Source organism: Nothobranchius furzeri, chromosome 15, assembly GCF_043380555.1.
Source record: "Nothobranchius furzeri strain GRZ-AD chromosome 15, NfurGRZ-RIMD1, whole genome shotgun sequence".
NCBI classification, from domain to species: Eukaryota; Metazoa; Chordata; class Actinopteri; order Cyprinodontiformes; family Nothobranchiidae; genus Nothobranchius; species Nothobranchius furzeri.
The window spans coordinates 32,957,414-32,970,204 of NC_091755.1; the positions used below are offsets into that span (position 1 = coordinate 32,957,414).

The 12,791-nt window shown below is 43.5% G+C and overlaps 1 protein-coding gene across 1 annotated transcript in view; it reads right to left on the minus strand.

Moving 5' to 3' along the window:
* Positions 1 to 3,071: 3,071 nt before the first annotated feature.
* LOC139063300 (transketolase-like) overlaps positions 3,072 to 12,791 on the minus strand; it is a 29,866-nt gene continuing 20,146 nt past the window's right edge. The window contains exons 8-14 of the mRNA XM_070544726.1: positions 9,486 to 9,650; positions 9,235 to 9,391; positions 8,616 to 8,746; positions 8,440 to 8,523; positions 8,213 to 8,306; positions 6,518 to 6,640; positions 3,072 to 4,931 (exon numbers count right to left, since the gene is read on the minus strand). Of these exons, the coding sequence (XP_070400827.1) occupies positions 4,744 to 4,931; positions 6,518 to 6,640; positions 8,213 to 8,306; positions 8,440 to 8,523; positions 8,616 to 8,746; positions 9,235 to 9,391; positions 9,486 to 9,650 (942 nt within the window). The 3' untranslated portion in view covers positions 3,072 to 4,743. The remainder of the gene's footprint in view (positions 4,932 to 6,517; positions 6,641 to 8,212; positions 8,307 to 8,439; positions 8,524 to 8,615; positions 8,747 to 9,234; positions 9,392 to 9,485; positions 9,651 to 12,791) is intronic.

Sequence of the window (12,791 nt, forward strand, 5' to 3'; positions counted from 1 at the left end):
TCCCAGAGAACTCTTTTAATCTTGTTTACAGACCAGTTATATCACACTAGAAAGAAAGAAAACAATCTTTAAACAATCAAAACCAAGAAATTAAGTACAAAAAAGATTTTGAAAAAATTATTAGAAATTATGTTTTAAATGCAAAAAAAAAAAAAAGTGATTAAAAATGTAAGGAAAGAGGAAAATCAGTGGATCCTGGGACAGGTGGAATAGGTAGAAAGAGCTGAATAAAGAGAGGGTGATGAAGGTCACATCAAAGCCAGCCTGAACAGGTGAGGTTCTGCTGCTTTTTAAAGGAGACCACTGAGTCCGCTGATCTCAGGCTCAGGGGGAGAGAGTTCCAGAGTCTGGGGGCCACAGCAGCAGATGATCTGTCACCCTCGGTCTTTAGTCTGGTGCTTCACATCCAGTAGGCTTTGGTCACTGGACCTAGAATAAAAATAAAACGCAATACAAATACTCTACAATGACACTATTTAGTATGTGATAAAAAAGCTTTGAGGGTACATGTGTGTAAAACGAACCTTTGTGTGAATCAGATGGCACGTTTTAATGTGATACCAGTTGTAAGCAAAGATCGCTAAAGTAGCAATAATTCAGTTTGACAGGAAGCATGTCAGCCGCTCTTTGTGTGTATTTGTGCAAGCGTGCACACGCTTTAGTAATCAGGAATCCACATGACAGCTTGATTGACACACAGAAAGATGCTTCGATGGAAGTTGGACAGAAATACCCAGTGTGAACCTTCAGCATGTAAAGAGCTAATAAACACGAGAACTGAGGAATGGGACGTCCACACACGCAACCTGTCAATTTATGTTATTTGTCTCTTTCTCACGGCCACCGCTGACAGGGTATGTCCACCTCAAACACCAGACCGATCCGGCTCTGTTGTAGAAGATGGGCTTCAAGGTTGTTTAGGATATTCCCATCACGTCTCCTGAGGTCCCTCTCAACATCTAGGCAGGAGATTCTGAAGAGGACATTATCTCAAGGATACCTCATGCAAAGGACATGTTTATGCAACAGTTTATCACAGCATAATTTATTTAATTTAAAAAGTAAACCAGAGTATGTGCAATAGCACAGCACTGTTAGATTGGGTAGTGTGATTTTTTAATGATTGATTTTTTTAAAAATTCAAATTAAATAAGCTCTTCAAAAGATTTTAAAGTGTTTGCTGCAGGAAAGACAGTTTAGCCAACATGAAAATGAGGAGTGGGTTTTGACAACTGAAATTACAAAAGCATTTACAATCAACTTTTATTGAACAAATGAAATATCTAAAATCGTTCATATTAAACTAATTTGGTTGAATATCTGCTTTACAGGCATTGGTGCAAGAAGTGGGTGGGTCTTATGGGCTGCAGCACCCCCTAGTGGTGGCTCTATAAACTCAAATGAAGAAAAAAAACCTGTCCGTTCATTTTCTGTCAGTGTTTGAATTAGGAACTATGAGCTTAAAACAAGCAGTTTCAAAAGGTTGCTGTTTGTGATGTCAAAAATGGGGAAAATAGCATAGAACCACCTCTAGTGCAGGAGTGCTGCTGCTGGAGGAAAAACAACTCCACTCTTAGCCCCTCCTACATATTTGAGCTTCTTAGCATAAAGCAGCTTAAAGTGTGAGTAACACCATAGGTGGAGACGTATTTCAACCAGACTTCCTGTTAGAAAAATACTTCACAAAAAGACATTGAAATGTCTCAGTCGGAAAAAGAGTCCTTGGCATGTGCGCGCACAAAGCGCAGACTCACCGCTCAGGAGAAGAGCAGACACAGAAACTGACTGCAGGAAGGAGGATTTGCTGTTCACAGTGATCACTAGAGAAAAGTGAGGATGCCAGTGGCTCAAAGGCCCAACGCATCAGGTTGAGGTGGCTTGGGCAAGTGATTAGGAAATCTGGATGCCTCCCTGGTGAGGTTTTCCGTGCATATCCAACCGGGGTGAGAACTAAACGAAGACCCAACTAGGACACGCTGGAGGAACTACACCTCTCGGCTGCCAGGGAACACCTTTGGATTCCCCTGGAGGAGCTGGTCCAAGTGGCTGTGAAGAAGGAAGTCTGAGCCTCTCAACTTAGGCTGTTGCCCCCGCGACCTGACTCCGTGTAAGCGGAAGAAAACGGATGGAGTAATGATCATTTATTCAGGTCAAACCCCATAATTTATGTTTTTTCCATTTCTGTTGCGACCAAACCCAAAGTTCGGCAAAGTCTCCCTAGAGGCAAATTATAAATATAATCTGAAAATCACACATTTTAAAGCTCTTGAAACTAAAGTCATTTAAGTACAAAAGAAATAGTACTTTGCCATTCAGCAGCTTTTACACATAATTATTGAACTGTGTGGTATTTAGTACAAACAACTCATTTGAACCATTATAATAGTTCTTCTGGCAATGATAATTTTCTGAAAACGGAATTTAATCATCAGTTGTTTTTGAATTCTTACAGCACAGCGGTCTATTTGAATATATTCTATTTTTGTAGACTACATATGTGCATAAATGTCACAACCTTGTGATTTACACAAAACAGTTTTCTAATGCATTGATTTATTTTCCCTGTTTGAAGTTTTCAGTTTCCTATTATTATCACATTTGCCTGCAAATGTGCACATTGTTAATAACATTACTGTTTCATATGACAGCAACTGAATTTAAAAACAAACACAAGACTTGTTCTTTGCTTCTTGAACAGGTACCAGCTGCAGTCCATGTGAATCTTTCAGTAGCCTTTTAAATGATTTACACACATTAAATATAGAGGACAGACAGAAGCTCGGAGACCGTATGATCCTCCAGCAGTGCACTTAACTACCAGACTGCATTAGGGTGTGTTCACATCAGACCTGTAAGTTATTATAGATGAGGATGTTTCTGCTGACTGCCACTTTAAATCCCACAGGAATTACAGAAAAGTCTTGGGATTGCTGCTCCTAAATTAAAAGAAACGTTTAGTAAATGCCATCAAAATGCTGCAATTAACATTATTTTTGTTTTAATTTATATTATCTTTAAAAATAAATCTAATAGGATAAAAATCATCACTTCATGCCACAGCAGAGAAGAACAATGTCTGACACCAGAACTGTGAAGAAACCATTCTTTTATTTGTGAGAAGCAGTCCCGACTAAGATCAGAGTCAAAAGAGATAAAAACAGTCAGGTGCTCAAACAGACCAAAGCAGAGGTTCCCAACAACCCGCCGGATCTACGTTTGGCACTTTTGCTCTCTGTGTATGAGTTTGAAATGCTGAGCCCAAGAAGAACGAGGGGTTCCACAGGAATCAAACAAAAAAGACTCTGCACCACATTCTGCTTTTTATGGGAACACAAGAGCAGCACCAGAACATTAGAGGTAGGAGGGAACAAGAGTGTGAAGGTGTGATTAACTGTGTGAAGGCAAGGTAGATCACGCTGATCAGCAGGGGCGTGTCCAGGGATTGGCCTGGGGTAGCACATGCCACCCATGGAATCTGATGAGCCACCCCACTGAGTTCCATTGAAATTGACTTTGTATTGTCCACAAAAGACTTGGGATTATAAACCCCTAAACATAAACAGCTCTGTATAAGAAGGGTCAAAGTCGCCTCCAACTCCTGAGGAGACTAAGGTCCTTTGGAGTTAATTCCCTGCAGCTAAAATCCTTTTATCATTCAGTGGTTGGCTCTGTTATCCACTGTTGGGGAGACCATGGACAGCTCCTTCAGAGGCAGACTGAGATCCCTGACCCTAACGCATCCCAGAAGTAAAACAGAACTCTACCATAGATCCTTCATCCCCTCTACAGTAAGAGTGTATAACTCCTCAGTCTAAGCTGTACTGGCATTATCCTGGTACACAAGAACACCAATCCATTAGTCAGTATGCGTTTAGTACTCGTGCAATACTGGATTTACATTACATGTCTGTGTCTCTTGCAGTATGCTACATGGTGTTGGAACCCAAGTTTTTTCTTTTTTATTTGTGGTTTCAGTGGTCGAAGGTTACAATTCTAGATTACTGCCTATGTGTATGCACATGTACCTTTGTTATTCTTTTTCTTCTAATTATTCTCTTAAGTGTTGGTGCTGCTGTAACAACTGAATTTTCTCACTGTGGGACCAATAAAGTCTATTCTATTCTATTAGTAGGCAGTATGCACCTTTACCATTAGCTTCTAGCCCCAGGCCTACAGAACATTTCATTATTATCAGTTTTTTTTATTTTTTTTCATATTGACCTAAATGTTATTTAGAGTCCCATTCCCACTCCACTCCATTTGGTGGCAGTAATGAACCAAAATGGGGCTAGCTAACCACCACAACACAACTAGGAGTTGGAGGTGGAGAAAGAAAAATGGTCTTGGCACAATGTGGAGCTCAATAATTCACTAGAATGCAAAAAATAAAAAGATTTTGTGAGGAGTTATACTCCCCCCACCCCAAAAAAGTGTAACCATAGGGTGTCCCTCTGCATAAACAAGTGCCCAACTTGGGCCACCCCATCTTAAAAGGCCTGGGCACGCCACTGCTGATCAGGTAAATTAGATCAAATCTGCGCTGAGGCTGTCGAGCCACACCTAAAGACCTAAATACAGTTAGAGAGACACGTACATTTTTCTAAAATGAAACATATATTTCATTCTTTTGGTTGGCAGAAGTCCTGAGAAGCTACCCCTCCTTTTGTGTTTTTTATTTGTTGTTTCCATGGCAATGTAGTCGGTCACCACTTGGTTTCTGCTGCTGTCACTCCTGCAGCCTCTTCACTTGGCGTTGGCAGAGCTGCTGAGCATCTTACGCACAGCCTGGGTGATGGCGTCACGATCGATGCCAAAGATTCGGAGCAGCTCGTGGGGCTTCCCACTGCGGGGCACCTGGGAAACTGCCAGGCGGTGAACGGTGAAGCTAGCCTCGTTCACCACAGCCGAGCACACCGCCTCCCCTAGACCACCTGTGGAAACGATCAGCTGATTTAAGGCTTAGTTTGTCCACACACACACGCGCACGCGTGCACACACACACACACACACACACACACACACACACACACACACACACACACACACACACACACACACACACACACACACACACACACACACACACACACACACACACACACAGGTTCAAACCTATTTTCTCTTCTGTCATATTCAGTCCCATGGACGTAATTTTCACTTTAGAAGTGTGATCTTTACAGCATGTTCTAATGGGAAACAGGCTTCAACACAAACGGTTGTTTTCCACCTGGTCTTAGAGCTCAAACAGTGTCAATTTAATATAAAGTAATATTGTTTTTGGATGGTAAAAAGTGCAGGGGTCAAAACTTGACTTTGGAAAAAGTGGGGGGGGAATCCCCCCCCCCAAGTCACGTCCATGTTCAGTCCCCTTACACCTCCTTGAAGCTCTGCTGGGAGATGACACGGGCTGACAGGACTGACACCACCCTGCTGTGACCTAATCACACCTCTTCTGTTTATCTCCTGAAGGACGATGATTCACATACGCACTAATTTTGGTCTCTATAATTATAAGATTAAAACTTCCCAGAATAAAAAAACATGTAACAAAAGGCGCCATCTTGATCCTGCCAGGTCATATTAACATAAATTTAAGACTTCCTGCATTTTAAAAAACTCTATTATTTTGATCAAATATGGACAAAAGCACAGCAGCTCAAACAATGGAAACTGTGTTTTTTTATTTTTCAGAAGGCTGTTTTTGTCGTGTCAGTTCCTGTATGTAGGTCAGCAAGAACTCGGAGGCCAGCGCTAAATTTAAGAATCACCCACAACCTCCTCCTTTAGCACAGAATCTTTCTCCTCAGGTATTATCCATCATCCAATCCAATCCAATTTTATTTATAAAGCGCATTCACAAGGCATTACAACCAAACAAGGCGCTGTACACTAAAAATGTTGGTTAATTAAACCGGCGTTATATAAACATGTCGAACACAGATAAAAGATAAAAAGGAAATACAACAAAATTCCCAAAAATAACAGCTAAAAATCAATAAGAGACAGGGTGAATAAAAATAGGAAAAAACATTTTACAAAGAACCTCAATAATACGGAAGTCGATAATTGTGGACTCCAGTTTTAAACAGTGCAGATGTCAGTGAGGTCCATAATTATGTTGTATAAGCTAGGTTGAAGTAGTGAGTTTTCAGGCGTGATTTAAAAATGCTAGCTGTTGGTGCTTGCCTCACTAGCAGTGGTAATGCGTTCCACAGCTTCGGTGCACAGACAGAGAAAGCCCTCTCTCCACGGCTTTTTAAACGAGCATTCGGAACAGATCATCCTTTAAATACACTGATGTCTCCTTTCTCTTCATCTTCTCCCTTTTCAGAGCTTCTCCATCTGTTTTGCATCATTTTTTTATAAGCCGACAAAAACACATTGTGCAACCAGTAGGACTCTTTTGACTTGAATTAAATATGACAATGCTGTAGAAAATAATATAAATATAATTCTAAAAAATAAACTATTAGGATTTTTCTTTGCTTATTTTTCTAATTTTTGTGTGCAGACTCGCCTTCATAGTAGTGGTCCTCCACTGTGATGATGCGTCCTCTGGTGGCTCTGGCGCTGTCGATGATGACCTTGGAGTCCAGGGGTTTGATGGTGAACGGGTCAATCACACGGATGTTTATTCTCTCTGACAGAGAGAAAGGTAAACAACAGTTTTACTTGAAGATCAAACTCACATGTTTTTCAACCCAATTGAAGCAGTTTCTAGTTTAAATAAAGCCTTGTGAGTTGATCTTTGGGATAAAAGCTCTGGCGCTCCTGTTTCAGGAACTAGGAGTGAGCCAGAGGAGAGACGAGTCTTACTTTCTGATATGCGGACATTCTTGCCCAGGAGCAGTGTCAGGAGTTTTTTTCTCCTGCAGTTGTTTTACAATTGCTTAGTGAGTTTAAGGGGTTGCTGTTCTCCGAGTGAGTGGGAGGGAGGGTGGGCGGCATGGTGATGGTGATGGATGACCCTTCGATGCATGGCGTCCAGAATTGAAGAGCGGGGAATGTGTTCTTTAACAACCCCAAGCTACTTCCTGGAGCTTCCCATGATCTCGCCTCTGATTGGCTAACAGCAACACAAATCTACCACTGACTCAGTTTGCTCTGAAACATTGATGTTTTATCTCCTTAAATAATACAATCCTGAAGGAGTTCTGCCATGTTGCTAATGCTAGTAGTTAGCTTGTACTAGCCCAGAGGTGCTCTGCTCTCTCCTGGATGCCAAATCAACCACAGCCTTGCTCGTTGTGAGCCAAGATGAGTGAGTCCATGATGCTAATTTGACAATATGGGAAGGAATTGTCACAGGATTTTCTAATCTGAAAGTTTCTTAGTCTATTTTCTATCAACGGCTAATGCAGAATATTGGTGTAGGAGATTACTTTTACATTCAGCCCACAAGTGGAACTTAGAGTGAATGATTATATTAAAAAAGAACAGTTAGAAAACAGATTTTCAGCTAACCTGGCCTTTAAAAAATCAATTTGGCACTACATGTTCATTCAAGATGGCCATCACAGCTAACTGACAGTAACAAACACAAAAATGGTTGCCCAGAAATCCAGTCAAACTGCAGGTCAGTCTAGCCACGCTCCATTGTAGCCCCAGCAGGACCACCTTTGCCCCAAACAATTCTTAGGTCCAGCCAATCACAGTGCTCTGTGTTTGAAGCGAGACAAAGGGCAGGCCCAACACCAGAGCTGTGACAGAGAAAAGAAAACCAGTTATGGCGTAACCTCTTTAATGGTGATCCTTTGAAATGGCTTTGGCATTAACTTTGGACTATTTAGACGTGGGCTTGTCTTTGAGACATGAGCAGATAGTGGCATTTACTTCCTTTATTTTGAAAAAGGATGTTTATTTTTTTTTCAGTGGTGTATGGTGGACTGCCCCATTGACTGATTTCCATAGCAATGAATACGTCACGTTATTTGTTGTTCCTAACACTGTCCAACTGCATTTGAGGCAGTGTAAAAGGAAACCAGAGATTTTGCCTTACAGCTAGGTTTTGTCTTTGGGTCGTGTCCAGAATACACATTTACATATAGAACGGCATGCCAGGCTATAAAAATAGTTACAACTACTGAGTTAAGATTTGGCACGGTAGTAGCAGAGATTCTCGCAAACACAACGGTTAAAACCTCAGATGATCAAAAATACCTTCATGGAATGGCTTGTGTCGCTTTCTTTGTTCCATTTAGTCTCTTCCTACCTTTTTTCAGCATTTCAGCAGCAGCCAAAGCCTCGTGGAGAGTAACTCCTGCTCCAATCACAGTCACGTGGTCGTCATTGGTTTTATAAACAACCTGAGTGAGAAGACTAGAATTGACTCTGTACGTGAAAACGAAACATCCAGGGGCTTAAAATGTAGTCGAATAACTGATTCCCAAGACAAGTAAAAGAGTGGTTTGATGATGATGAGAAAACCAAAGTACACACCTTAGCCTGTCCAACGTGGAAGTCCTCGTTGCAGTTGTAGATTATGTTGTTCTCAGGGCGGCTGGTTCGGATAAAACACAAACCCTGAAAGAAACCAAAAATCGTCCAATCTTCTAACAGTGATCTCGGTTTTAGGATTTAATATACTTGACTCATTAAAAGTTAATTATGAGTACCTTTGTCATGGCTGCAAGCTCCACAGCCTTCTCCGTGGAAACTCCATCACTAGGGTAGAAGACCGTTGCCGTGGGAATTGCTCTGAACATAGCAAGGTCCTCCAGGCCCATCTGAGAGGGTCCGTCCTCACCTGATTACACAACAACAGCAACAAGCAGGATGTGAGACAAAACAGAAAATCCCAAATTTTATAGTATAGTGACTGGCATGCGGTGTACCTGTTGGTGAGGCAGAGGATAAGGTGAGAGGAGGGTATGAGGAAGAGGAGATGAGAGAGAATCAGGCTGCTCTGTCATCACCTCCGTGACAGAGATAGAGACAAGGAGGGAGGACAGGAGGAGTGCTGAGTTCAGGAGAGGAATGAAAACAGCACAGTGACGGGTGGAAAAGATGAGGGGAAAGGTTTCAATGTTCAGGGAGACAAATCAGAACGGAGCCACACAACCCGCTGAATCAGTGTGAAGACAGAAACTCAATCTGAAAGGTTTGAAGTAAGGAAAGGCAGCAAGCAATTGCCTCTAGGGGTCAGATCTAAATGAAATGTTCACTGGTTTAGGATGAAATATAACTTAAAACATTTTCACTAAGAAAGTGCAGATGGACGTTTCATTAACAGACCGATGGAGACGCCACAGTGGGATCCACAAAGGTTGATGTTGCTTTCGGAGATGGCGGCCATGCGGAGCTGGTCATAGGCTCGAGAGAAGAACGTGGCAAAGGTGCTGGCAAACACTATGTTGCGGTCGCGAACAGCACAACCGATCGCCACGCTCACCTTTTTTAACAAAAGATAAAAAAAAGGAGGAAACACGGAAGGATGAGTCAGGAAGAAATCCTTTGTTATGGAATCTGGTATCATCCTTTCTTACCATGTTCTGCTCTGCGATGTAGCACTCCACGTAGCGGTTAGGGTGCTCACTTTTAAAGAGCTCAGAGAAGGTGGAGTTCTTGGTGTCTCCATCCAGAACCACTACATGCTCGTTGTAACGGCCCAGTTTGGCCAGAGCCACACCATACGCCTTCCTCGTGGCTATCTGGTCAGACGAAGACAAAATGGTCGATTTCATGTCAAATGCAATTTATTTTAGATTTATTACAAAAATCTGAGCCACTAAGTTAGTGTTAAAGGTGCATGAAGTAAGAATGACACCCTGTGGTCAGATTTGCCAGTTAGGGATCAGCTTCAGAAGATTCTAGATGACGAGCGAAGACGAGTCATACACAGCAAGTTGTTTCAAATTCACATTGTTAGCTTGACGTTAGCGTCTGGCTTTCTTTTAAGCACCTAGTGATTTTTATCTTGAGAAGATTGTTTTCTTCCTTTCTTTGTTTTCTTTACACAACTTGGCATGCTCACGTATGACTGGCTCTGGAACCAGGGAGTATGGAGGCGGGGCAGATTTAACCAATGACTACATCCCTCTTCAGCCTTTTCCCCTTCTCCTTCTGGCACTCGCAGAGTACAGACACTTCTCTTTTTGCTCCCTTATCTTTTTTTCCCAAGGCTCTTTGTCCTGTCTGCCCACAGAGCGCTTTTCTGCACTTCTCCTGAAAAACCCTATTTTTTAAAATTGGATTTAATTAATTGGTCATTCAACGCGATTGATAAGATTTTTTCAACAATGAGAACAGAGCAGGGGGCTCCCACTTGCCCGCAAGGGACACACCCGGCGGGATATATGATGGATTCCTGGAAAGAGTGGAAGATCGTATGCCTCTCCCAGTTGTCCATTGAGGACGTCGAAGACGTGTGGATATTTGGTCTGATGATCACTGGATTTCTCCTGATTGGAGTGGGAGGATATCTGGTTTTCTGGAAATTTGGGAAGACGGGAGCGATTGGAGGGTGACCCGCACCCACGGAAAGCACCGTCCGTGTGGAGACCTTACAGACTGGGACGTTAGTCGAGGTGAATCGTAAGCTGGACAATGTTCTAGCTGCGTTACCGGTATTTGTGCGCAAAATGGATGTCATCTCAGAGAGGGTCACCGGACGGAGTGGAGATGTTTAACACCTAAATTGGCTTCATTGGAGGACTTGAATGATCAGTTACAGACTTGAAGGCAGAGAGGAAAATTATCTCTGCCTGACCCAAACAAAGTCTTGTTATCTGAATCTGACGCCGTGGCGGCCTTGTGATGCCAACAACAAACCCCCACGAAGGAATGCAGACAGATGCTGTGACCCCCCCCCCCCCCCCCAACTTCTGATTAGTGAACTTCAGCCTGGCGAGGTCATCAACCTGCAGGTGTCAATGTGCTCTGCGCTCCTCCCAAGATCTCCCTCTCACCTGTGGCTACAGTGGCTGAGCGCCATACAGGGCTGCTCTTGCTGGGGAAACAGGATCCCAGCCACCCCCCCCATCAGAGTCTCATGTTGTGAACTGTTGATGTTCGTGCTTATATGTTTGAGGCGTTTTTTTTGCATAGTAAAGCTACGCCCTGCCGGGAGTAACTCTGGTATGCCTTTTTTTCCCCTCCCCCAATTTATCCTCATGTAATTCCCTTTTCATCTAAATGAAATGAGCGCTGTTCATGGTCGCTCTCGTGGTCTGCCTGTATCTGTTTTGTCTACATGTGTGTCATGGTCTGCATCTGCCCCCTCCTTTATGTGCCTCCTGGTGTCCTCCATCCCTCTCTAGATTCCCTCTTGTGTCCCTTTGTTCCCCAGCTCCTCTTGTGCTCCACTCCAGGTTCTCCCCTTGTGCTCTCTTAGTGCCCTCATGTGTCCTTGTCTGCATCCCTGTTATGTGTCTTATGTTGTAGCTCTTTGGCGCCCTCATGTGTCCTTTTCTGCGTGTCAGTTTAGTGTCTTATGTTTGTAGTCCTTTAAGTCTATTCCTCCCAGGTCTTGTGTCATCTCATTCATCCCCAGGTCCTCCAGGTCTCATTTACATTCTGTGTCCTTGTAGTCCCCAGCTTCTTTGTCCCCAGCTCAACGTGTGTGTGAGATTCAGTCTCCTGCTCAGTGTTTGTGTGTGTGTGTGTGTGTGTGTGTGTGCTTGTCCATTCCCCTTTCCTGTTTAGATATAAGTACATTGGTGTGTGTGTGTGTGTGTGTGTGTGTTAGTCCTTCCTGCAGCCTTTAGGTTTAGTTTTGGTGTCTTAGTTTCTTAGGGTTATTTGGCCCTCTGTTTCTGTTTCCCATTTTGATTATTAGGTTCACCTGTCTTCCCTCCAGCTCTCACTTCACACACCTGCTGCCATTTTCCCTGATTGCTCCTCCCAGTGTATTTAAGCCCTGTCTGTCTCTGTGTTCTTGTCGGTCCATTAATGTTTGTTGATTCTGTCAGTTTAGTCCCTCTGTGTTTAACCAGAGTTTCTTGATTCCCAGATAATAATCTGCTCTTTGACCTTTGGGATTTTTGGCTTTTTGGATTTTGACTCCCAGTTTGGATTACCTTGGTTTTTGGCTCACCCACAAAATAAAGACTTTTTATTTAAAATCTTCATCCCTGCCTCCGTGTCATCCTGGGTACTGCATTTTGGGTCCACACCACCGCACCGTGACAGAATGGACTGACCAGAACAGGACCCAGCAGGAACTCCAGGTACACAGGAGATGTTCTATTATGACGGTGATCCAGACCTTTGTATGGGTTTCATTCGGGACTGTGCCCGTTGTTTGGACTTGGAATCTTCAGAGTTCAACAAGGTGTCGTATATGGTGCTCTGGTTGAGGGGTAAAGCCATGCGGTGGGTTGCTGACCGTTTCGACATAGAGGATCTTAAGGCTGTGTCTTTTTGGGACTATGCTGCATTGCTCCTCCGCACTTTTGGCCGAGATCCTCCTCCACCAGTCGCTGATGCCACCTCAGCATCTCAGATGGGTCACACCGCCACACCCTCACCAGGTCCTGACAGGGCCACCACTTCCTCTCCGATGTGTCAAACCGCCACACCCTCACCTGATCCGGACTGCATCAACTCCCCATCTCAGACCATCAGAACCGGATTCATTTCAATCTCTCCTATGCATGTTGATGCCACCTCAGTTTCTCAGATGGAGTACACCACCACACCCTCACCAGGTTCTGACAGCGCCACCACTTCATCTCCGGTGGGCTGTATCACTTCCTCCGCACCTGTTGAAGTCACCCCCGCACCTCCTAGGAGTCGTGCTCATCGTAGACGACAACGCCATCACCAGCACTCTCCTGAGGCCAGAGTGGTGC